General features: G+C 35.8%; 1 protein-coding gene across 11 annotated transcripts in view; it reads right to left on the reverse strand.

Moving 5' to 3' along the window:
* The window catches only part of CCDC138 (coiled-coil domain containing 138), a 109,920-nt gene that overhangs the window by 52,103 nt on the left and 30,930 nt on the right, over nt 1-26,887 (reverse strand). For 6 of the 11 annotated variants that reach the window (XR_012039394.1, XM_072844331.1, XM_072844325.1 and 3 more), the window contains 5 exons: nt 26,786-26,869; nt 25,000-25,119; nt 15,585-15,662; nt 15,368-15,475; nt 13,264-13,428 (listed from right to left, as the gene is read on the reverse strand). Coding sequence is in view for 10 of the 11 variants with exons in the window: in XM_072844325.1 (XP_072700426.1) it covers nt 13,264-13,428; nt 15,368-15,475; nt 15,585-15,662; nt 25,000-25,119; nt 26,786-26,869 (555 nt within the window). In the remaining variant the exon portion in view is untranslated. Of the gene's footprint in view, nt 1-13,263; nt 13,429-15,367; nt 15,476-15,584; nt 15,663-18,406; nt 18,534-24,999; nt 25,120-26,785; nt 26,870-26,887 lie in introns of those variants that run through there. The other 5 variants (XM_072844328.1, XM_072844330.1, XM_072844326.1 and 2 more) reach the window with 3 other exon arrangements.

The raw sequence follows: 26,887 nt of genomic DNA on the forward strand, positions 1-26,887 counted from the left end.
TGGGCACTCAACTCTATGGTTAGCTAATCTTTGACAAAGCAGGAAAGACTATCCACTGGAAAAAGGACAGTCTATTCAATAAATGGTGCTGGGAAAACTGGACAGCCACATGCAGAAGAATGAAACTAGACTACTTCCTTCTATCTATACACTGAGATAAACTCAAAATGGATGAAAGACCTAAAGGTAACATAGGAATCCATCAAAATCCTAGGAGAACACAGGAAGCAACCCCTTTGACCTCTGCCTCAGCAACTTGTGCTAGACACATCCCCAGGGGCAAGGGAGACAAAGGCAAAAATGAACTACTGGGACTTCATCAAAATAAAAAGCCCAGGGGCAGCCCTGGTGGTGCAGCGGTTTAGTGCCGCCTGCAGCCCAGGGCGTGATCCTGGAGACCCAGGATCGAGTCCCACGTCAGGCTCCCTGCATGGAACCTGCTTCTACCTCTGCCTGTGTCTCTGCCTCTCTCTCTCCCTCTGTATCTCTCATGAGTAAATAAAATCTTTAAAAAAATAAAAAAATAAAAAAATAAATAGCCTTACACAGTAAAGAAAACCGTCCAAAAAGCTAAAAGACAACCTACAGAATGGGAGAAGATATTTGCAAATGACACATCAGATAAAAAGTTAGTAACCAAGATCTAGAAAGAACTTATCAGACTCAACACCCAAAACACAAATAATCCAATCAAGAAATGGGTAGAAGACATGAACAGACATTTCTCCAAAGAAGGTATACAAATGGCCAACAGACACATGAGAAAATGTTCCACATCACTTGGCATCAGGGAAATACAAATCAAAACCACAATGAAATACCACCTCACACCAGTCAGAATGGCTAAAATGAACAAGACATGAAACAACAAATGTTGGAGAGGATGTGTAGCACTATTCGTGGGAATGCAAGCTGGTACAGCCACTCTGGAAAACAGAGTGTAGGTTCCTCAAAAAATTAAAAATAGAGCTACCTTTCCACCTACTAATTGTACTACTAGGTATTGACCCCCAAAATATTAATGTTATGATCTGAAGGGGCACCTGCATCCCAATGTTCGTAGCAGCAATGTCCATGATAGCCAAACTGTGGAAAAAGCTGAGATGTCCATCAACAGATGAATGGATAAAGAAGATGTGGTATACATATACAATGGAATATTACTCTGCTTACCATTTACATCAACCTGGATGGAACTGGAGGGTATTATGCTGAGCAAAATAAGTCAAACTGAGAAAGAGAATCATCATATGGTTTCACTCACATGTGGAATACAAGAAAAAGCGCAGAGGATCATAGGGTAAGAGAGGGAAAACCGAAGAAGTCATCAGAGAATGAGAAAAACCATGCGAGACTCTTATCTATAGGAAACAAACTGAGGGTTGCTGGAGGGGAGGTGGGTAAGGTGATGGGGGTAATTGGGTGATGGGCATTAAATAGGCCCACATGTGATGTGATGAGTACTGGGTGTTATACAGAACTGACAAATTATGAACACTATATCTGAAACTAATGATGTACTATATGTTGGCTTAACTGAATTTAAATAATTTTTTTTAGAAAGAAAAGAAATACTCTTTGGCTTTTGTGACACCAGTTTCTCCTAGTTTTCCTTCTACTGCTCGAGGCACTATCAGTCTCCTGGGCTGGTTCACCATCACTTGCCTGATCATTAAATGTAGGGGTTCCTCAAATTCAGTATTAGCCCACACAGCCTACTGACGTATCTAGCATAGACCTCTCTCTCTGCTGAGCTCTGGTCCCTTATATCAAAACCTACCAGAAACACCCACTTTGGTATCTCAAACTCAGCTTTTGCAGAATGTATCAGATTAAGGAGGCTCAAACCGAGATGCACTCCAACATTTCCTATTTTGAGTGAATACTACTTACATTCATCGAGTTGCAAAAGCCAGAAACCCGGGAGCCAAAACGGTCACATCAACTGATATATTAGATGCCTTACCAAGTCTCATCTGTTACCTTTTAATTCCATAACACAATCTCATTTCACCTCAACAACTTAAGAGTTTCCTAACTGTTCTCCAGCATCTGCTCTGGTGCCATGTAACCTGTCTCCATGTAGCAGCCAATGGGATCTTTTTATTTTTTCTTTTATTTTTTCTTTTTATTTTTTTTTAAATTTTTATTTATTTATGATAGTCACACAGAGAGAGAGAGAGAGAGAGGCAGAGACATAAGCAGAGGGAGAAGCAGGCTCCATGCACCGGGAGCCCGACGTGGGATTCGATCCCGGGTCTCCAGGATCGTGCCCTGGGCCAAAGGCAGGCGCTAAACCACTGCGCCATCCAGGGATCCCCGGATCTTTTTAAAAGCATAAACTTGATGCTATTTTCTCCTTAAAGGTCTGCACTGGTTTCCTACTATCTTAGTAATCATTTTCTGGAATGAAATCTCAAGGAAAATTGAAAAATTACAGACATGTCAAGTTGAAAAATGTCTAAACTGTACTTCTGTGTGTGAAAGGAATTTAATAAATACCTACTCTCTTAATTCCAGTAAGATCTTGTATACTTAATTCCCCCCCCACCCTATATTTTAATATGAGATTTAAAACTAGTAAAGAGTCAGTAGAGAAAATGATCCTTATCTTGGGATTGTGCGAGTTCAAGCCCCAACCTAGGCAAAATAGGCAAAAAAAAAAAAAAAAAAAAAAAGGAGGAGGATGAAGAAGAAGGAAGGAAGGTTGGTCAGTGATTTTTTTCAGAGGGAATCTTCCAAATGCAACTACACATATGTAGGCACGATAAAATACACAGAATTACCTATAAAGTATCTGTCATACAAATTACATAACACCAAAAGAACGTATGTAGAAGAATTAACACTGTGACATACTCAACTGAATTTGACTCTTCAACAAGTTATTAGCATAAAAAATGGGAAGGAACGGGCGGACCCAGTGGCCCAGCGGTTTAGTGCCGCCTACAGCCCAGGGTGTGATCCTGGAGACCCCGATCGAGTCCCATGCTGGGCTCCCTGCATGGAGCCTGCTTCTCCCTCTGCCTGTGTCTCTGCCTCTCTCTCTTTCTGTCATGAATAAATAAAATCTTAAAAAAGAAAAAAAAAGCTAAGGAAGGAAGATGGTGGAGAAAGTGAAGTATCCCAAGGTTAAAGAGACTTAGGAGACACTAAGACCAAGACACCACAAAGGGCTGGTTATATTTTGTTTCTGTTGTGGTGGTGGTGAATTTTTTGTTAATAGTTTTACAATTCGCTCATCATACAATTCACCTAAAGTGTACAATTAAGTAATTTTTCACAGTTGTGAAATCATCATCACAATCAGTTTTAGAACATTTTCATTGCCTTCTCCCAAAAGACTCTAACATTAGCAGTCACCTCAATAGTTTGCTCCAACTACTCCAGCCCTAGGCAAACACTGTTCTGTCTTCTTTATATACATTTACCTTTTCTGGATTTTTCATATACATGGAATCATATAGTATTTGGTCTTTTGTGACTTGCTTCTTCCACTGTCAATATTTTCAAAGTTCTTTCATGTTGTAGAATGCACCAAAAACATCATCCCTTTTAACCACCAAACAATATTCCACTGTACAGATGTAAACCATTTTATTTATTCATTTGTCCACTCATGGACATCAGAGTTATTTCCACTTTTTGGCTACTATGAATCATGCTTCTATGAACATTCATGTATAAATTTCTCTTGTGCACACATAACTTCATTTCTCCTGTATATACCTGGAAGTGGAGTTGCTGAGTCATAGAGCAAATTGATGTTAAATCTTTTCAAGAGGGATCCCTGGGTGGCGCAGCGGTTTGGCGCCTGCCTTTGGCCCAGGGCGCGATCCTGGAGACCCGGGATCGAATCCCACGTCAGGCTCCCGGTGCATGGAGCCTGCTTCTCCCTCTGCCTGTGTCTCTGCCTCTCTCTCTCTCTCTCTGTGACTATCATAAATAAATAAAATTTAAAAAAAAAATCTTTTCAAGAAGTGCCAGACTTTTTCCAAATGTGCTACAGAGTTTTACATTTTCACCAGCAGTGTATGAGTTTCAATTTCTTCATTCACATTTTGGTCACAATTAAGATTATCTGTTTTTGTTGTTGTTTTTTAATTTTAGTCATCCTATGGGTAGGATATATCAATGTTTTGATTTGCATTTCCCAAATTAGTAATGCTGAACATTTCATGTGCTAATTGACCATTTGTATATGATTTTTAGAGAAATGTCTAATCAGATCCATAGTGCATTTTAAATTAGGTTTTCTTTTTATTACTGAGTTATAAGCCTTTTTAAAAAATATTTCAGATGGAAGTCCCTTATCAGATACATGATTTGAAAAATAGTTTCTTCATTAAGTAGGGTTATCTTTTGACTCTCATGATGGTATCCTCTGAGGCATAAAAGTTAAAAAAAAAATTTCATCTTAGATTTCATTTTTTATTAGTTAGAATTTTCTCAACAATGGAGGTTTGTGTGTCTTCTGGATTTGGCCTCAACAACAATTCACATTTACTGGAATGTGGTTTTATCAAGGCAATGTAATAGGCTGCAGAGATGCAGAAGCCAAATTTGTTGGCAACGCCCCCAAAGATAACCATACTTCAACCCTGCCTTCTTTTCCCATACTCCAACCCTGCCTATTACTCTGTTCATATCCAAATCTTTTGTAAATAATTAATATACACTGCTCTTTCCCCCAATTCCATGTTTTTCCACATGTTATTTCCACATCCCTTCCATTACTGAGATATGACCGACAAAACTGAATATATCTAAGGTCTATAATGTGGTCTTAATATATGCATACTTTGTGAAAAGACTACCACAAGCAAGCTAATTAACATATCCAGTTATCCTTTTTTTTTTGGTGGTAAGAACACGTGAGATCTCATTGTAGTTTTGTTTTCATCTGTACTTCTCAGATTATCAGCGATATTGAGCTTTTCATATACCTGTTAACCATGTATATGTCTTCTTTGGAAAAATGTCTATTCATAGGGCACCTAGGTAGCTCAGTCAGTTGAGCATCCGACTCTTGATTTTGGCTCAGGTCATGATCAGGGTCATGGGATCAAGTCCAGCAAAGGGCTCTGTGCTCAGCAGGGAGTCATTTGAGATTCTTTCTCTCCCTCTGTCCTTCTGCAACCCTCCACCACACACATGCACGTCCACTCTCTCTCTAAAATAAGTAAATAAATCTTAAAAAAAAAAAAAAGTGTATTCAGGTCAACTCGTTTATTTAAGTAGTTAATTAAAATATTTTGATAAAGCCCAATTTACCCTTTTTCTTTGGTTTCTTATGCTTTGTGTCATATTTAAGAAAACACAGCCAAATCCAAAGGCACAATTTGCTTGTATGTTTTCTTTAAAAGAATTTTGTACTTTTTAACCTCTTACGTGTAGGCCTTGGGTACACTATGAGGTTCAGTTCTGGAGTCTGAATTCTATTCCCTTGATTTGTATATCTATTCTTATGCTAATATCACACTCTATTCATTACTGTATCTTTGCAGGAAAACTTAAAATCAAGAAGTGTGAATCCTCCAACTCTGTCCTTTCTCAACCTTGTTTTGGATATTCTGAGTCCCTGTATTTCCATTTGAATTTCAGGATGAGGTTATTAACTCCTGCAAAGATGCCAGCTGGGATTTTATAATAAAGGTTGCACTGAATATGTAGATCAGTTTAGGAAGCATGCTAGCTCAATCCATGAATAAGGATGTCATTCAATTTTAATTTCTTTCAACAATGTTTTACAGTTTTCAGAGCATGAGTTTTATTTACACTTCTTTTGAAAAACTGAGTCCTAAGTATTTTATTCTTTTTGATGCCACTGAAAATGGAACTGTTTTCTTAAACTCATTTTCAAATGGTTCATTGCTAGTATATACACACAATTGCTTTTCTGAATATTGAACTTGTATCCTTTAATCTTAATTTGTGTAATAGTTTTAACAGTTTTTTTTTTTTTTTTTTTTTTTTTAATTTTTTTAAACTTTTATTTATTTATGATAGGCACACAGTGAGAGAGAGAGAGAGGCAGAGACACAGGCAGAGGGAGAAGCAGGCTCCATGCACCGGGAGCCCGACGTGGGATTCGATCCCGGGTCTCCAGGACCGCGCCCTGGGCCAAAGGCAGGCGCCAAACCGCTGCGCCACCCAGGGATCCCGTTTTAACAGTTTTTTAGTGAATTCCTTAGGCTTCTACATAAACAAGATTATGTCATCTGCAAATAGTTTTACTTTCTTCCTGCTCTGGTTGGGTTTATTTCATTTCCTTGGCTAACTGCCCTGCACATGTCGAATAGAAGAGGTGGGAGTATTCCTCTCTTCCTAATTTTAGAGAGAAATCATAGTTTTTCCTCACTAAATATGATGTTAGCTGTGTAGGTTTTGTAGATATGCTTTATCAGGTTAAAGAAGTTCCCTTTTATCTCTTTTATCTCTAACTTTTCACAGCTTTTATCATAAAGGTATGTTGGACTGTCAAATGCTTTTTCTGTATCTACTGAGAAAATCTTGTGATTTTTGTCCTTATTCTACTGTTATCATGCATTACATGAGTTGATTTCTGGAGGATAAGTGAACCTTATATTCCTGGGATAAACTGCACTTGGTAATGGTATATAATTCTTTTTATAATGGCTGGATTCAATCTGTTTGTATTGGGTTGAGAATTTTTGTGTAATAGTAAGAGATTGGTTTCTAGTGTTTTTGTGATATATTTGTCTGGTTTTGTTATCACTATGATACTGGCCTCATAAAATGAGTTGGTAAGTGTGAGATCCTTCTCTATATTTGAGAAGAGTTTGTAAAGAATTTATATTAATTTTTTAAATGTCTGGTAGATTTCACCAGTGAAGTCATATGGGCCTGTATTTTTCTTTGTAGGCAGTCTTTTGATTAATTTAATGTCCTTGTTACAGATCAATTTAACTTTTCTATTCCTTCTTGAGTCATTTTTGACAGTTTCTGTATCTCTAGGAAGTTGTCACTTATTTATCTTATTAGCTCATGATTATTCATAGTATTTCCTTATAACCTTTCTACTTCTATAGACTGGTAACGTCTCCACTTTTATTCCCAATTTTAGTAATCCTGGTTTGGTTTCCTCTTTACTTTGCCAATCTTGTTAAAGGTTTGTCAAGTTTCAAAATCTTTGCAAAGAACCAACTTTCACTTCTTTTGATTTTGGGGGTTTTTTTTCTTTTTTTTTAAGATTTTATTTATTTATTCATGAGAGACACAGAGAAGGAGGCAGAGACATAGGCATAGGAGTCCTTTATCAGGCTCTGTACAGGGAGTCTGATAAAGGACTTGATCCCAGGATCACGACCTGAGCCAAAGGCAGACACTCAACCACTGAGCCACCCAGGTGCCTTGCTCTGCTGTTTTTCTACTGTCTATTTCATTAGCTTTTGCTCTACTCTTTAGTACTTCTTTCCTGCTGGCTTTAGGATTAGTTTACGGGACTATTTCAGTGTCTTTTGGTAGAAGGTTACATTACAGAGATTGTTCATCTTTTCTAAGGTAGGCATTTGCAGCTGCACATTTCTAAGTATTGTCCTAGCTGTATCCCATGCATCCTGGTACATGTATTCTCTTTTTTTTTTTTTCATCTTGTTTTCTAATTTTCCTTGTGATTATTTCATTGGCCAGTTGTTTAGGTATATATTATTTAATTTCCATATATTTGTGATTTTCTCAAATTTTTTCTGTTACTGACTTCTAATTTCATTCCACTATGGTCAGAAAACATACCCTGTATAATTAAGATTTGTTTTATGAAAAAAAAAAAAAAAAGATTTGTTTTATGGTCTGCCATATGGGCTAGGCTGGATAATGTTCCAGATGCACTTGAGAGGAATGTATACTCTAAAACTGAATGGAGTGTTCTAATGAATATGTGCCTTGTTAGGTTCTAATTTGAACTAAATATAAAAAAGCACTGAGAGCCACCTATAGACATCTATATATGGACCGGTTAATAAGTATTCTAGTAAGATCTCTAAGCTTCCACAATTTTACTGATTCTTGCATTCTAAATATTTATAACAGAAATTATTACTTCAAATTTTATAGGCTAGAAATTCTAGGTTATTTTTCTTCTGGAATCAATACATAGAGGGAAACAATACTAAAAGCTTCTTTTAGGGTCTCTAACAGATTCCCAAAATATGAATGAACTTTGACGTATAGAATCAAGATGTTATAAGCAGTTATTTTTAAATACACAAAACAGTCAATTACCTAGCATTCAGGATATATGTAGAAATGAGATAATAGCCAGTGCACAGAAAATACACGGTAATGAAAAGACCTGACAGGAAATCTATTGATACCAAATGTGTCAGTCCTAAAGGAAGCTCACAATTCTTGTAACAATTTTTTTGCATATCAACCTTCAGCTTTGCAACATGGAGAAAATACATAGATACAGATGGAGAGATATGGCTATCTTAGGGACCAGTACTTATGACAATCTTAGCTACCATATAAAGTTTCAAAGCTGTTTTAAACCATTATTTCATATTCTTTTACTATTTTAACTATGTAGTTTAGAATAGACTTTTGTACATCACTGAAACTTGAACTTTAATATTTTAGTAGATAATGAGTTATATCAACTTTAAAGAAAATTTTTATTTACAAAGGCAATAAAGCAATGAATAGCTAGCTCCTCATGGAAAACTGTATTGATGCTTATAACCTTAATAGAAATTTATTTCAATTTTGTTTTTCACCATGGATTATTAGAGACAAGACAGTAGAAAGTACATGCATTAAGTTCCAAATTTGCCATTTCCTTCCTAGCCATGTAAAATAATAAAATCTCAAAACTCTCTTATCCTGCTTGTAAAATTGGCATGATAGGTGTGCTAGTTATCTCACAAAAACTGTTATGAGGATTACATGAAAAAATAAATGTGGAAGCATTTTTAAAACTATGAATAATAGGTGATCCTGAGCTTACCTTGTCCCATGGGTGCACCCACACTAAACAGCTACACCAATGTAACTTACTATGCAAACAGCATGAAGACTGGAAGAACAGACAGACATTCCACAGTTAATTGTAGAGAGGAGGCAACTTCAAAAAGTGTAAGAGGGGTGGGATTTGGCTGGAAACCAAACCTCTGTTAAGACTAACCACAAATGGGAGGAATACCACAAGTACAGAGAAGCAAGATCAGACTCTACAGAGGCACTCCAGCCACTGGAGAGTTGAACTGGGAAGACTCGGAAGAGGAGTTACTGTAACATCTGGCTTTGAAAACCAGTGGGGCCTAACTCTGGGAGCTTTTGAAATCAGATGGGCTTAACTCCAGGTATTTTGAAAATCAGCAGGCTTAACTCTAGGAGAGCCAGAGGGCAATAGGAAACTGAGTCCCCACCCTTAAAGAACCAGCATAACTCCAGCCCCAAGACACAGCACAGAAGCAGCAGTCTGAAAAGCACCTGGAGTTTATATAAAGAAGATTCATTTACTAATCTCAGAAGGTACAGTGGAGAGGCAGGGATCTTCAGATTCCTCTAAGAACAAAAGTGCCAGAGGGCCCCATTTTAATTTCCCTCCTCCAGACTTGATAGCCAGACACTTGTTGGAGCCAAGGCTAAAACTCTCCATCTATCTTGCTAACACTGCATGCCTCATGCCAGCCCAGTGTTCCCTTAAAAACCTGTCCCAACCGAAGGATCGCTCGCCAGGGATCCATCCAAAGCTGCTCCAGCCCCAACACACCCTGCAAACGCTCCAGCAGGGATGGGCATCACTCCAAAGTGACTCTTGCTCTGGGGAGGAGAAATAACCCCACACACTAGCACACCCACAGTTCCAGCAGCTGAGTCTTCTAGCTGGCTGCACTGGGAGAAAGCCCTGCCATTGGGTGCACTGGTGTCTATGGTAGAGAAGCCAAGCGCAGAATCTAGTCTGACTGCCAGCTCCACTGACAAAGGAAAGCCTCTTAGTTGGTCCTGCAGGTAGAAAGTAATGCTGCTCAGTACCCTGCAAGTGCAGCTGAGAGGTTAACTGCAGACTGCTGGCACCACCCACCTACAAGCCCATGGAAGCCTCAGACAAGTCCCTGAATGGCAAAAACCAAATTCTGCCCAGTATGCCAAGAGCAGGCAAAGCAGGATCACTGTAGCCAAGGGGGCTAAAGGCTCAGATCCAAAAGGAGAGCACACACAGCCCACATCAGAGACACATCTGGAGTACCTGGTCCTGGTCACTGGGGGCACAGCGCTACAGGGCACACAGGGACCTCTTCTATACAAGGCCAGCATTTTCAAGATGAAGTGATACTACTGACCTACCTAATACGTAGCAACAAACAAAGAGAGTTACATGAAATGAGAAAACAGAGAAATATGTCCCAAAGGAAAAAACAGGACAAAACCACAGCAAAAGAGCAAAGGGAAACAGAGATAGATAATATGTAAAAAGATATTCAAGGCAGTATCTTTGATATTACTAATAAAGAACTCAAAGTAATGACCAAAAAGATACTCACTAAACTTCAGAAGAGTGTATGGATTCAGTGAGAACTTCAACACATACATAAAAGATACAAAAACAAAAACAAAAACAAAAACAGTAAGAAATGAAGAATCTATTCAAATAAAAAATACAGGGCAGCCCCGGTGGCGTAGCGGTTTAGTGCCATTTGCAGCCCGGGGTATGATCCTGGAGACCCAGGATCAAGTCCGTCGGGCTCCCTGCATGGAGCCTGCTTCTCCCTCTGCCTGTGTCTCTGCCTCTCTCTCTCGCTCTATATCTCTCATGAGTAAATAAAATAAAAAAATCTTAAAAAAAAAAAAATAACCAGAAACAAAAAGAATAACCAGAAACTTCCCTACTCATGTATAATCATGTATTACAGTCAGAATCAATCAGAACACTGCAGCAGTAAGTAGTACAGGAACAGACAGATCAATGGAACAGAGTAGTGAGTGCAGAAATAGACCCCACCTCATATATACATTTCTTATATAATATATATTTCATATACATTTCAAATCAATGGGTGAAATAGGAGTGACTCCACAAAGATAATTTACCATTTAAAAAACAAAACAAAAATGGGGGAATCCCTGGGTGGCTCAGCTAAAGTTTAGCAACTGCCTTTGGCCCAGGGCATGATCCTGGAGTCCCATCGAATCCCACATTGGGCTCACTGCATGAAGCCTGCTCCTCCCTCTGCCTGTGTCTCTGCCTCAATCTCTCTCTCTCTCTATGAATAAATAAATAAAATCTTTAAAATTAAAAAAAAGAAAGAAAATGGATCTCTACTACACTCTTTATACCAAAATATATCACAGATGAATTAAATATTTCAACCATGAAATAAATGAATAAATAACCATGAAATAAATAAAAAGCCTAGAAACATAAAATTAAATATTTCAACCATGAAATAAATGAATAAATAACCATGAAATAAATAAAAAGCCTAGAAACATAAAAAAATACAAAGTTAAATATTTTCCAAATGTTGGGGCAAGATAAGTCTATTTTAACACTGATGCGATGGTAAAAATAAAAGAAAGGATATGGATTTTACTACATAAAAATGTAAAACTTTTATATTCCACAGAATACTATTCATTCTAAAATTCATATAGAATCTCCAGGCAGAGTCAACAAAAAATGATCTTGAAAATGAAAAAAGCTGAAGGTTTCACACTCCCTGATTTCAAACTTGGTGCAAAACTACAGTAATCAAAATAGTATGGTATTCGCATAGAGATATACGGGTCAATGGGATAGAGATTGTGAAATGATGTTTGTCATTCATGAGAGACGCCAATATCACTCAATAGGGAAAAAGACAGTCTCTTCAATAAATGGTGCTGGGAAAACTGGATATCCACATGTAAAAAACGAGCTACACTTTTATCTTGTACCAGAGACAAAAAACCTGAAAACTAAAAATGAAGCAAAGACTTAAATGTAACTAAAACTAAACTAATTTCTTGAAGCATTTCTTGGCATGGCCCTTTTACTCCACCTACAAAGCCAGCAAGCATGGGCTGAGTCCCTGACCTGCTTTTCTGCCCCTCTGGTTAAAAGCTCACATGATTACTGAACTCACCCAGACAATACTGGTCAATCTCTACTGGAAGGTTATCTGATTAGCAACCATAATTCACTTCTACCACAGGATATAACATACAGGGATTAGGATACGAATTTCTTGAAGGAAGCAAGCCTTCCAGCAAGCAGAAAAGGCATTTAGAAGACAGATTCTAGGTAAGGATGAAAACTAGAAATAATTTTCTAAAATGAAACTCTAGGGCAGCCCAGGTGGCTCAGCGTTTAGCGCTGCCTTCAGCCCAGGGCTTGATCCTGGAGACCAGGGATGGAGTCCCACATCGGGCTCCCTGCATGGCGCCTGCTTCTCCCTCTGCCTGTGTCTCTGCCTCTCTCGCTCTCTCTCTCTGTGTCTCTCATGAATAAATAAATAAAATCTTAAAAAAAAAAAGAAAGAAACTCTAATAATTATGAAATTGTTTCTGAAAACATTAAACCAACAACTATAGATGTTCAGTCTAAAAAGTTTTAATATATTTCTTGTAGAATATAATCATCAACCTCTAATGACCACATAGACTAATGAGAAATCATGAGTACCAATATCCAAATTAATGTCTGTAACTTAAGAAAATGATCACTTCTTTTTGTTAATGAGAAGCCTCTTGCAAATAGACTTTTTATCCCTTCGTGACAAAAAAAACAAAATTATTTTAGTGGAATTGAAATCCTAAAATGATTGCTATCACGAATTATTCATAGCACTAATCATTTGCCTAACAATTATTCTGCCATTTTTATTTTATTTTATATATTTTTAAAATTTTTATGTATTTATTCATAAGATACACAGAGAGAGAGGCAGAGACATAGGCAGAGGTAGAAGTAGGCTCCCCATGGGGAACCCACTGTAGGACTCTTACCAGGACCCCAGGATTACGACCTGAGCTAAAGGCAGAGGCTCAACCACTGTGCCAACCAGGTGCCCCTATTTTGACATTTTTAGACTAAGTTTTTAACTTCTAGTCTCTATTTTTAAAAAGAAACTCCCATTATGCTAAGAAAAATAGAAGTATGAATTAATTTTAATGAAGTCTGAAGTGAATCATTTTATAACTACCAGTATGGTCAATTTTTTATGAAAAGTACTTTAAATATTTTTTCTCTTGTAACATATACACAGGCTCTCCAGTTTTATTCTCCATGAATCATATATAACAAATCAAAAAACAAACCTTTATACACTTTTCTCGAATATCATTTCTCTGAGAAGCAAATTTGAGTAGTGGCTTTTCACCATCCATTCCAGATTCTTCACTTTTTATTTTACTAAGGTGATGATCTGAAATCCAGTCCATGAAGACAGTTAAAAGTTCATAAACTTGTGCATTAAGTGGTACCTATATGTAAAAAATTAAGTCAAATATTTATTTCCACTCACAATCGCATAAAATTTCAAGAGCAAGCTTTAAATTTGGGGAACATAGAATAATTTACCTAAAAAGAAGGTCACTAAAATATGTAATGAATGACAAAGCTTCCCTAAACAAAGGAAATTCCAAATCAAATACCTCCAATTAACCTTAGAAACATGTTAAATGATGGCTGAGAGAAGAGAAGAAAACCCATCTTAAATAAGAAACTGAGCAAAGGGTTGTAGAAGGGGAGGTGGGTGGTGATATAGGGTAACTGGGTGATGGGCACTAAGGAAGGCACACGAGATGAGAAGTGGGTATTATACCATATGCTCGCAAACTGAATTTTAATAAAATGAAATTCCTGGGAGAAAAATGTATGAGATGCAAATTAATTAATTAATTGATTGATTAATTAAAAATATAGAAGATGTATGAGACAAAACGGAACTTTATTTCTGAATGAAGTAGATTTGAAAGCAGAAACAAGATTTTATTTATTTATTTTTTTAAGATTTTATTTATTTATTCATGAGAGGCAGAGACAGAGACACAGGCAGAGGGAGAAGCAGGCTCCATGCACAGGGAGCCCGACGTGGAACTCAATCAAACAAGATTTTAAATAACTCTCTCTTGTACCCTAACAGTTCTGTCTTCAGAGGAGCTGAGGTCCCATTATAATTAACAGGGTCCCATTAATAATTCAATATTTTACATGTAACAGAAAAATAGTTTCATTTTTCTGCATGTAGCTGTCCAATTTTCCCAGCACCATTTGTTGAAGAGACTGTCCTTTTTCCATTGGATATTCTTTCCTGCTTTGTCAAGGATTAGTTAACCATAGAGTTGAGGGTCCATTTCTGGGTTGTCTATTCTGTTCCATTTATCTTTGTGTCTGTTTTTTATGCCAGTACCATACTATCTTGATGATTACAGTTTTGTAATACAGCTTGAAGTACAGAACTGTGATGCCTCCAGCTTTGGTTTTCATTCTCAACATTCCTTTGGCTATTTGGGTTTTTTTCTGGTTCCATATAAATTTTAGGATTGTTCTGAACAGGGGTAATTGTAACGTATTTTTTTCAAACAGAAACTTTAGATGATAAGTTCAATCATTTTAGATACTAAGTATAAAAACATCTCCTTTAATAAACATGGAAAGTTGTATGACAGGAAAAAGGTGAAGGTGGGAATAGTGAAACATTTTCATTTACAACCACAAAAAATCTATTTACATATGTGTTGCCTGGCAGGCCAGAGCCAGCCCTACTTGTACAAGAAATCATAGGTCCAAGCCCAGAGAGAAGGCAGACCTTGGACTTGGAACCTCAGAAAAGATGTGCAGGTTGGTGTTGATGCCTTCACTGATGTCCCCTCCACCCACTTGGATTAACAGCTACTTCTTGTAGGAAAGAACTGAAAAAGACACAAGGGCACTTTCTAGGATGATGGAAATGTTCTAAATCTAGTTGTATGCTACATGAGTATAGGCATTTTCAAAATTGACTAAGCTATATACTTAACAACCTCTGCATTATGTTACTGTATGTTATACCTCAAAGTAAAAAAATCCTTAGGAAAAATATACAAAGCCCATTCAGGCATGGATTGGAATCTAGACAGAAAATATTGAAAGCTTGTAGAATCTTCAAATACAATGAATAGTAAAGCTCTTAATAAGTTTAAGGTCTGCGTCTGAAACACTGCTGAAATACTTTGTTTAGCTCTTGTAAATAAAAGCATATTAGAAATATTATACAAATATTTCCTGTAAAGCAATTATTATGGTGAATCCTTCCATAACACACAATGATGTTTGCCAAAAAAATAAATAAATAAAATAAATAAATAAATAAATAAACATTCAAGAACAAAGCAAAAATGTCTTTGTTTTCTATTGGAAAAATTTTCTATTGTATCATACCTTGTGAGTTTTTGAGACTGGTACTTTTTCTTGTTTTAAACTTTTCATTTCATTGGCAGCATGCGAATTTCCTTTCAACCTCTGTATTGTCAAAAATTCATACTTCCTCTGCAACAATACATTTCCATGAATTAAAACACAATTGTTTAATTAAAGATAAGAAAACCCAAAAGTAATAATTTAAAATTCACTTGTGTCAAAAGAGCAGGCAACTTACCTGTAAATTATCTAAGCGAGCTTGAACTCTCTTAGCCTGAATCTCCATCTTCTTGTTTTCTTCACTTACTTCATTTAACTAAAGTGAGAAGATATTAAATATTTCAACATAAAAGTTAAGCTGATTTCATACTAAAGGTTTCCCAAATTATCTATCTTATCTAATCCATATAACCAAAAAATGTAACAAAACAGAGTTAGCAGTCATGACTAAAGATCATAGCTGATGGTAATTAGACATCGTAGAAATCATTTTGAAATGCATAAAAATACTGAATCACTATGATATACACCTGAAAACAATAGGATATTATACGCCAATTATAGTTCAATAAGATAATAAAAATTTTAATGTAAAAAAATATCATAGCTAAAATCATCATTGGTCCCTAAAGTACTAATAGTATCTAAGTTTACTTCATTCTATAAAATTTGCAAGTCTCTTGACATCTTACAAGTATATGTTTTAATGGGAAATGTCTTTTGATTGAACTTTTTATGTATATATAGAAAATGTACAAATTAACTATGTAGTGTAACTAATTATTGAAATTGGAATATATAAATTTAAGAACTGACATGTTTATAAATATTGAGTCTTCATATCCATAGTCTTCAATTTACCTAGATGTTCTCTATTTTCTTTTAACGTTTTGTACTTTTCAGTATATATATTATGCATATCTTTCCTTTAGATTTATTCCTGGAAAGCTATCTTTTTTGATGCTATTATCTGTGGTATCTTTCAATAAATAATACTATTTTACTGTTGCATATAAAAATACACTTGATTTTTGTATATTGAACTTACATCCAAAGATTCTCCTACATTTGCTTACCTGTCTGTATATTCATTTGGATACCTACATATACAGCTACATAATCATGTTATCAGTAGATAATTCTTATTTCTTCCTTTCCAATCCTTATCTTCTTTTTCCCTATCATACTAACTAGAACTTTCAGTACACTGTTCAATAGAAACAGTAAGTACTCTTACTTCCTTCTGATTTCAGAGGGAAAACACTTCAATAACTTATTTTGTTGTTGGATTTTTTTTTTGTAGACACTTTATCAAAATTAAGTTCTCTTTTATTACTATTATCATGAGCTGATGAATTTTATTATCAGTAGAAATTACGATTTTTCTCCTTATCAGATAATGTGTTTCAAATGAGAAACCTTTGTATTCCTCTATTAAATCCACTCAGTTGTATTATTTTATGTATTGCTAGATTCAATTTCCCAATTTGCATCTATATTCATGCAACTGGTTTGAATCTTACTTTTCTTGTAACAATTTTGACACATTTAGTTTCAAGGTTATGCTGGCCTTGTACAGGGGAGTTTTTCTCTACTTATATTTAAGGTACCTGATTTCCTCCTTAAAATTCCTAAGTCTTACCATTCCTTCTTTGGAAGTAAAGGGTCTTGTTTTTCTTTGTTCACTTTTAAAATTTTATCTTTATCTATTGTTTTCAGCAGTTTTAAAACAATGTTCCTATGTATGGTTTTAATAATTGTCCTACTTAAGCTTAAAATAATTTCTTGAATCTGTTAAATTGTCATTTTCTTTTACCAGTTTTGGTAATATGTGGCCATTTCACTTCATATATATTGTTTTTACTCTATGATCTCTTTTTGGATTCCCATGTTAAAAATTTTAACTAAACATCTCTTTTATTTTTTTAAAAGATTTTATTTATTTATTCATGACACAGAGAGAGACAGAGACAGAGGGAGAAGCAGGCTCCTCATGGGGCAGGTAACCCAATGTGGGACTCAATCCCAGGACCTCAGGATCACATTAGCCAAAGGCAGAGGCTTAACTAACTAAGCCACCCAGGCGCCCTAAACATATCTCTTTTAGAAATTTTTTTTATTCTTTCTGTACTCAGTGTTTTTATTCCAAAACTTTTTAGGAAATTATCTTCCAGTTCATTAATCCTGTCTTCTGCTGCACTCATCTGCTATTAACCCATTCATTGCAGTTCTGAAATTCAATTATTTTTTAGTTTCAGAATTTCATCTTAATTTTTTTTATAAATTTTGCTTCTCTAATGAAGCTCTCAATCTTTTTTTCTACTCTCTTGACCATATTAATCATTATTTTAAAGTCATTGACTACTAGCTCCAATATCTGGAACACTGGCAGGTATATTCATATTATCTGAGGCATTTTTGTTTTCTTCATATTGAGTATATGATCCTGTACCAGAAAGTCATATAGGAGTCAAGTGCAAAAATCAGAACTTTTAGAAGTCTGCTCTGGTGAGGGATGTCCCTGCCTAAAAAGCACTCAGGTGGGTGAAGTGAGGCAGAATCCTAGGTGGGACAGTGTGGTCTCCCTGGGGTCACAGAAAGAACAGGAGTACCTGAGTACAGCCGGATTCCCAAGGACTGGAGTGGGGAAGCTGAATGCTATCTGCAAACCCAAGAGTGGGCTCCCCGCTCAGGGTTACTATAAACCACAAACTGAGCAGGGCCTAGTAAGTGGCAGAACTATGGTGAGACTACCCTCCCTCATCGGGGAGGAGCAGCACAATGCGTGCCACAGGAGTCTGCGGGTTTGGAAACTTGAAGCAGGGTTGTGTGCCTGAAATAAAAATGCTTGGTCACAGGCTGGGTGAGCATGGAGTGCAGACAGAGACAGGACAGACAGGAGTGACTGCTTTCCCCAAGGACACACTGAGGAGTTGGGGGCATGAGCTTTCAGCTCTGGGGCTGGAGATTGGGAGGCTGCCATTTCCATTCTCATCCTCTAAATCAGAGTGAAAGCCTTCGGGGAACAAAAGCCACACAGAGCAATCAGAAACCGCTTACAGAGCCTGGTCCGCGGCAAGGGCAGTGCGGTTCCACCTGGGGAAAGACACCTGAGATTCAGTGCAACAGGTCCCTCTCCGAGAAGACCAGCAAGAACATCCAGCTGAGACCAAGCTTACTCATCACACAGAACTGCAAAACTCCAGTCCTAGGGGAACACAGTATATAGAACTCATGGGTTTTCCCTCCATGATTCTTTAGTCTTCCAATTTTAATTTCTCTTTTCTCTTTCTTTTTAAACCAATTCCTTATTTTATCAACTCTTTTTTAAAGTCTTTTTAAGCTTTCATTTCCACAGTTACATTCTATCCATTCTATCCATTTATCATATTTAATTTTACTTTTGTACATATATATGTTTTTCTTTCACAATACAATTTCTTTCACAATATAATTTTGGGATATAGTTTTCTATTCTAATAAACAGACCAAAATACACACAGGATCTACTGTGTATTGGTCTGCTCTGTTCACCTATTTAATTATATTATCTCTCTAATATTTTTAATTTTCTTTTTCAGTTTCAGGTCTCTTCTGATTTGTTTAGTATATATTTCTCTGGGGTTGTTGTCATTTTAGTACTTTGATCTCTCATTCATCTATTTTTCTCTGGATAGAAACAAGACAGAAAAACTCACTCAAAACTCACTCACTTGTTTACTCAGAAATTCACTCAGAAAAACTCACTCAAAACTCACTTGTTCTCAAAAAAGAGAACAAGAGGCAGTACTGATTTCCAGGGACTTAATCAGTATAGATATAAGTAACATGTCAGATCTAGAGTTCAGGACAACAATTATAAAGATACTAGCTGGGCTTGAACAAAGCACAGAAGTCACTAGAAAATCCCTTTCTCGAGAAATAAAAGAACTAAAATCTAATCAAGTTGAAATTAAAAAGAGATGAGAGGCAACAAAAAAATGGGAGTCTCTAACTGCTACAATAAATGAAGCAGAGGAGAGAATCAGTGATACAGAAGACAAAATAAGAGAATAAAGCTGAAAAAAAGAGATGAATAACTACTGGATTATAAAAGGAGAATCTGACAGATAAGTGATACCATAAAGTGAAATATTAGAATAATTGGGATCTCAGAAGAAGAGGAAAAAAGGAGGGGGGGCAGAAGGTGTATTTGATCAAATAATAGTTGAGAACTTTGCTGATCTGGGAAAGGAAGCAGCATGAAAGTCCAGAAGGCACAGAGAAACCCCCTCAAAATCAGTAAAATAGGTTAAAGGGTATCCTACTAAAGAATGAGTAGGTTAACCAGGAAATTAAAGAAGAATTTTAAAAATTCATGGAAACAAATGAAAATGAAAATACAACTGTTCAAAACCTTTGAAATGCAGCAAAGGTGGTCCTAAGAGGAAAGTATATAGCAATACAAGCCTTTCTCAAGAAACAAGAAAGGTCTCAAATACACACACCATCTAACCTTAACCTAAAGAAGCTGGAGAAAGAACAGCAAATTAAGCCTAAACTCAGCAGGAGAAGATAAATAATAAAGATTAGAGCAGAAATCAATGAAACAGAAACCAAAAGAACAATAGAACAGATCAACAAAACTAGGAGCTGGTTCTTCAAAAGAATTAGTAAGATTGATAATCCCCTGACCAGACTTATCAAGAAGAAAACAGAAAGGACAAAAATAAATAAAATCATGAAAGAGGAGAGATCACAACCAACACAAAGAAAATACAATTATAAGAACATATTATGAGCAATTATATGTCAACAAATCAGGCAACCTGGTAGAAATGGTGCATTCCTAGAGACATATAAACTACCAAAACTGAAAGAGGAAGAAACAGAAAACCTGAACAGACCCATAAACAGCAAGGAAATTGAAGCAGTAATTGAAAATCTCCCAACAAACTACAGTCCAGGGCCGGAAGGCTTCCCAAGGGAATTCTACCAAGAATTTAAAGAAATAATGCTTGTTCTTCTAAAGCTGTTTCAAAAAACAGAAATGGAAGGGAAACTTCCAAACACATTCTATGAGGTCAGTACTACCTTGATTCCAAAACCAGACAAAGACCCAACCAAGTAGACCATAGACCAATACCCCAATGAACATGGATGTCAAGATACTAGTCCATAGGATCCAAGAGTACATTAAAAGGATCATTCACCACAACCAAGTGGGATTTATTCCCGGGCTGCAACGGTGGTTCAACATCCACAAATCAATCAATGTGATATACCATATTAATATAAGAAAGGATAAGAACCATGTGATCCTCTCAATAAATACAGAAAAAGCATTTGACAAAATACAGTATCCTTTCTTGATTAAAACTCTTCACAGTGTAGAGTTAAAGGGAAGATACCTCAGTATCATAAAAGCCATCTATGAAAATCCCACAGTGAATAATATTCTTAATGGGGAAAAACTGAAAGACTTCTCCTAAGGTCAGAACACAGCAAGGATGTCCATTATCACCACTGTTGCTCAACATAGTACTGCAAGTCCTAGCCTCAGCAATCAGACAAAACAAATAAATAAAAGGCACTCAAACTGACAAAGAAGTAGTCAAACTCTCACTCTTCATAATGACATGATACTGTATGTGGAAAAAATAAGACTTCACCCCACAATTGCTGGAACACATACAGGAATTCAGCAAAGTTGCAGGATATAAAATCAATGCACAGAAACCAGTTGCATTTGTATATACTAAGAATGAGACAGAAGAAAGAGAAACTAAGGAATTGACCCCATTTACAGTTGCACAAAAATCATAAGATACCTAGGAGTAAACCTAACCAAAGAGGCAAAGGATGTGTACTCAGAAAACTATAGAACACTCATGAAAGAAATTGAGGAAGACCTAAAGAAACAGAAAAATGTTCCATGTTCATGGACTGGAAGAACAAATATTGTTAAAATGTATGCTACCTAGCGTAATCTATACATTCTATACATTCAATGCAATGTCTATCAAACAGGGATCAAATAGGATCAAAATACCATCAACTTTTTTCAGAGTTAGAACAAATAATCCTAAAATTTATATGGAACCAGAAAAGAACCCAAATAGCCAAAGCAATCTTAAAAAAGAAAACCAAAATTGGTGGCATTCAAACTCGGACTTCACGGTATTAAAAAACCATAATCATTTTCAAGATATACAAATCTGTAATCATCAAGACAATATGGTACTGGTACTAAAACAGACACACAGATCATTGGATCAATTAATCTTTGACAAAGCAGGAAGAATATCCAATGGAAAAAAGATAGTCTCTTCAACAAATGGTGCTGGGAAAACTGGACAACCACAAGCAAAAGAATGAAACTGGACCATCTCCTTAAACCATACAAAAAAACTAGACTCAGAATGGATGAAAGATCTAAATGTGAGAAGGGAACCCATCAAAATTCTAGAGAAAAACACAGGCAGCAACATCACTGTCCTCAGCCAGAGCAACTTCTTGCTAGACAGTCTCCAAAGCCAAGTGAAACAGAGGCAAAAATAAGCCACTGGGATTTCATCAAGATAAAAAGCTTTTTGTATAATAAAGGAGACAGTCAACAAAAGTAAAAGTAGCCTTTGAGATGGGAGAAGATATTTGCAAATGTCTTATCAGATAAAAGGCTAATATCCAAGATCTATAAAGAACTGATCAAACTAAACACCCCAAACACAAATAATCCAATCAAGAAATGGGCAGAAGATATGAACAGACATTTCTCCAAAGACATGCAGATGGCCACCAAACACAAGTAAAAATGTTCCACATCACTCGGCATCAGGGAAATAAATACAAATCAAAACCACAATGAGATACTACCTCACACTGGTCAGAATGGCTAAAATTTCCAAGTCAGGAAATGACAGATATTGGCTGAGATGCAGAGAAAGAAAACACTCTTACACTGTTGGCGGGAATGCAAGCTAGTGCAGCCACTCTGAAAACAGTATGGAGGTTCCTCAAGAAGTTAAAAATAGAGCTACCCTACAACCCAGCCATTGCACTACTAGGTATTTACTCCAAAGATACAAAATGTAGTGATCTGAAGGGGTATTTACACCCCAATGTTTATAGCAGCAATATATACAATAGACAAACTGTGGAAAAAGCCCAGATGTCCATTAGTAGATGAATGGATAAAGAAGATGTGGTTTATATATAGTGGAATATTACTCAGTCATCAGAAAGGAGGAAATCTTACCACTTACATCATCAACATGGATGGAACTAGAGAGTATTATACTGAGCGAAATAAGTTCATCAGAGAAAGACGATTATCATGTGATCTCACTCATGTAGAATTTAAAAAACAAAACAGTATTATAGGGGAGAGAGGGAAAATAAAACAAGTTGAAATCAGAGAGGGATACAAATCATAAAGAGACTCTTAATCATTGGAAACAAAGTGAAGGTTGCTATACGTGAGGGGGATGGCAAGATGGGATAACTGGATGATGGACATTAAGGAGGGCACATGATATAATGAGTACTGGGTGTTATATAATGAATTATTGAACTCTACCTCTGAAACTAATAATACATTAGATGTTTATATCTCAGTTAACTGAATTTAAATTTAAAAAAAAGAGGGAAAGAAAAGAAAAATGAACATTTAAAAAAGAAGAAGAAGAGGGGTGGATGCTGAGGAAGGGAGGAGGAATGGAATAAAGTGACCCAGATCAGCAAAGCATACTCTTGAGAAGTGATGGGAGAATGGAATTCCCAGCCAGATATTTCTCATTTCCAGTGTTACTAAAAAATAATTTTCCTGAATGTAATGAGAAAAAAAAAATAATAATAAAAGATGGTAGACTCTGACATGAAAAAAAAGAAAAGAAAATCATAAGGAAGAGAATATACATTTACAATACTGTATTGCATTTATCGAAAAAAAACTTCATATAAGTGGAACACAGTTCAAACCCATGTTATTCAAGTGTCAACTGTATATATTATTCATCATGCCAAAAGCTGGCAAACTATAGCCCATGGGCCAAATCTGAACACGGCCTACTATTATATATAAAGTCTTATTAAGAACATAGTCATGCTCATTCAGTTTCTTATTGCCTACAGTTACTTTTGCATTATGTCAGAGTTCAGTCACCATGACAGACTGTATGGTTCACAGAGCCCGAAATATTTACTACCTCATCCTTAACAGAAAATAATTGCTCCCCCTATCTACACTAAACAAAGTGACCATAAAAAAGCATTCTGCCAGCTGGTACCAAAGGGTTTCTCCCACGTTCTTTCAGTTTAGACACACTAGATCAAAAATCCAATTACCAATAAATCAATCACTTAAAAAGTTACTCTACTCAGCACACACTCATGCAAAGACATACAAAATTATTAAGAATTATATAATCTTAAGAGAGAGGTGTGGGCAATAATGTTCTTTGGCTAGCAATTAAATCCTTCTCAAGAAGAATGCTAGAGTTATATGGTGATAGATAGTATCTATACTTGTGGTGAGCATAGCATACCATACAAAGTTGTCAAATCATTTTGTTGTACACCTGAAACTAATATAATGTTCTGTGTCAACCAACTATACTTCAATTAAAAAGAGAAAGAAAGAGTACATGCTAGCTTGAGAGTGTAATGGGAAAAAGTCATGTCTCCAGAGATAAGGCAGGCTTCCAGACAGCAGTAAGTTAAGGCCATCCATACTCCTACTGTGGGAGGCCATAAATGAAGCCAAAGAAATTCAATCAAATGAGAAACGGTGTAGCTAAGTATCACTGCCTATGAAAAAGACTTTAACAAGCAATAACTACAGAACATCAAAAACAGAAACTGAGAACACATAGCTAAGAATTCTAGGATGCATATTATCTGAGAGTCTAATCTCAGTTACATTTTAAAATCCATGAAGTCTTCCAGCCCAAAGCTTTCATTTTTGAAGTGACTGGGTTTATCCCAATTTCTGTTCAGTCTACTATTCCGCCTCACACAAATGCACACATAATCATTCTCCTGTCTCTCTTCAACATACTTTCACATCTTTCAGTCAAAAACTGGCAAAAGGTAAAAAAAAAAAAAAAAAAAAAAAAAAAAAAGATACAACTCAAAATATTTGCTTTGCAACTTCAGTATTAAGCAGTGACCTAGATTATATCAGTACAATAGGAGAGCACTCTGTATGACAGCACTCTGTACTCACGAGACCATGAATAATGTGAAGGCTTCCTTCTAGTACAGTGCCCAGCATATAATAGATGCCCAGAAAATAAACAAATCTTAAATAAGCAGTGGTATAAAATAGCAATTATAAGAAGTATTAGATAAAATCAATGCCTAAAAATCCCCAGATTATCATGTCTTTTATTTCTTTTGCTTGTTTTAAATCTAGTAATTGCTCTTATATTTTAAAAATTCCAAACTGCAAAAACATCTCAGCTGGATGCTAAATCAGATGATGAGAAATCAAAAGCTTAAGAATATCATATTTATATTTGAAAGTATTCTAGGAAATAAAGTTAGCAAATAAGGTTAATCAAAATTTTCTCTAGCCAGAATATAATCTAAGACTTGGATATATAACTTGTTAAATATACATGATATAAGTTTTTAAAATCTTATAATCTAGTATTTATCAACATAAATCTTACCTGTTTTTTTAAGCTATCATTCAATTCTTTCAGTGCATCAAAAGAGGATCTTAGCCTCTTACTTTCTTTCTTTCTTTCCTTAAGGACTTCAGTTAAGTGCTCAACTTCTGCATTGTGTTGCTAGATGGGAAGAAAAAAAGTCTGATCTAAAAATTAGGTAAGGATTCCATGTCACTAATGCTACTGAACACAAAATAATTAAAAATTTTAACTCCTTAAATCAGGACTTTAATCAGTGCATTTAGGCATACATGACTAATACTGTAAATAATTTATAAAAACTGTATCATCAACCAATGTAATAATTGTTAAAAGCATTTGTTAAGTCCCTATTAAAAAACTATTTTCTGCTTCTGCTCAAAAAAAAATCCAATGAAACTCACTGAAATAATTTCTTTCACATTATAGAGTGAGAAAACAAGGATTTCTGATCTTTTTCAAGAGACTAGCTATTCGTATTTATAAATTAAAGATTTAAATTACCCTTGAAAAGAAATATTCATAGATAGAACAAACTAATTTCTCATTAAATAGCTAAAATTGTTTACATCATTTAACCCTCTAATTATATTTAAATGAGATAGCACATTTTGATTTAAAGTGCAAATATGTATAGTTTATTTCACCTTTTATTCTGAAATTATTTATAATGTATTAAAACAAGCAATTTTTTACAGGAAATCAAAAAACTGAATCAATTTCTTTCTTCCAAGTAAACATATAGGTATCATTAAAATAAGGCTGTTATCTTTACACTTAATAAGAATAACAACAAACAAGTCTAAAGAGAAAAAAAAATCAAGCATAAATCTAGGATGGAAACTTCTTGAGAATCCAAGCATTTCTTCTCCTGCCCTATTTAAAAATCCAGTCATGTGAAAATATTAGCTTTAAGTAATTTAACTATTACATTAAATGGTTCTTTAAATAACTTAGTATATAGTCGCAAATACAGTTATTTCAGTTAACATTCTCATTTTCCAAATTTAAACAAAAATAGGATATAAGTTCCATTTCCAGAAAGACAAGAAAAGCCCACTACTCTCTAGTTCTGTTACTAATAACAACTAAAATCCTTAGAAAAAAACACAAAAAGTAACTACCCTAAAGACTGTAAAAAGTAAGCAGAAGCAGGGAATTGTAAAAAGGAGTGAAGACACAGAGCAACCCTCAAGATGAAGTTTTCAGGGTTTTTGTTTTTCCCTTTCTCTAGTAGTCTTGCCCCAAAGCAGGCCTCTAACTACTTAAGTGCAGCTTTAAGCTGTATAAGCTGCTAAAACTCTAAGAGAAAATTCTGCCTTTCCATCCAGGGAAGCCAGGAAACAGGCCACTGTGAGCCAAGGAATGTGGGGAGTATATTAGAGAAGAGACTCAGAAAGAGGATCCTTTCATTCTAGTGTACATAAACCTGTGGAAAACTGGCTAAAGCCTAAGCTGCTTAAGCACAGCATAAACAAAAGCAGCAGAGCAAATGTAGCGAGATCAGAGCTCAGTTTAAATATACTACCCAAGTTGCAGACTAACCTCCCAATTCCTTAAGCACGGAAAAGACACTGAGCACCACAATAAAGGTCTTGACAATTGAACTAATAAGATTTATATCACTGCCTGAGTATCAGACTAAACCTAAGTGGCACATGTATAAGACAACTCTGAAGCAACATCATAAAAGCTTTGAAAACTGAACCAAGATTGGGTCACTTCCCACAGAAGGTGACAAACAACTCTGGCCTACACCTAATCAGGATGGAGGAGGGAAAATGGAGCATGAAGAGCCTGAACTCACCTCTTTCCATGAATACACCAAGGTTGCAACTACATGGAGAGCAATCTCCTCTGAGAATAACGTGAAGACGAGCAAACAGCTCTTCTACAGGTAAAGATATGA

The sequence above is a fragment of the Canis lupus genome, chromosome 11 (assembly GCF_048164855.1).
Source record: "Canis lupus baileyi chromosome 11, mCanLup2.hap1, whole genome shotgun sequence".
Lineage (NCBI taxonomy): Eukaryota > Metazoa > Chordata > Mammalia > Carnivora > Canidae > Canis > Canis lupus.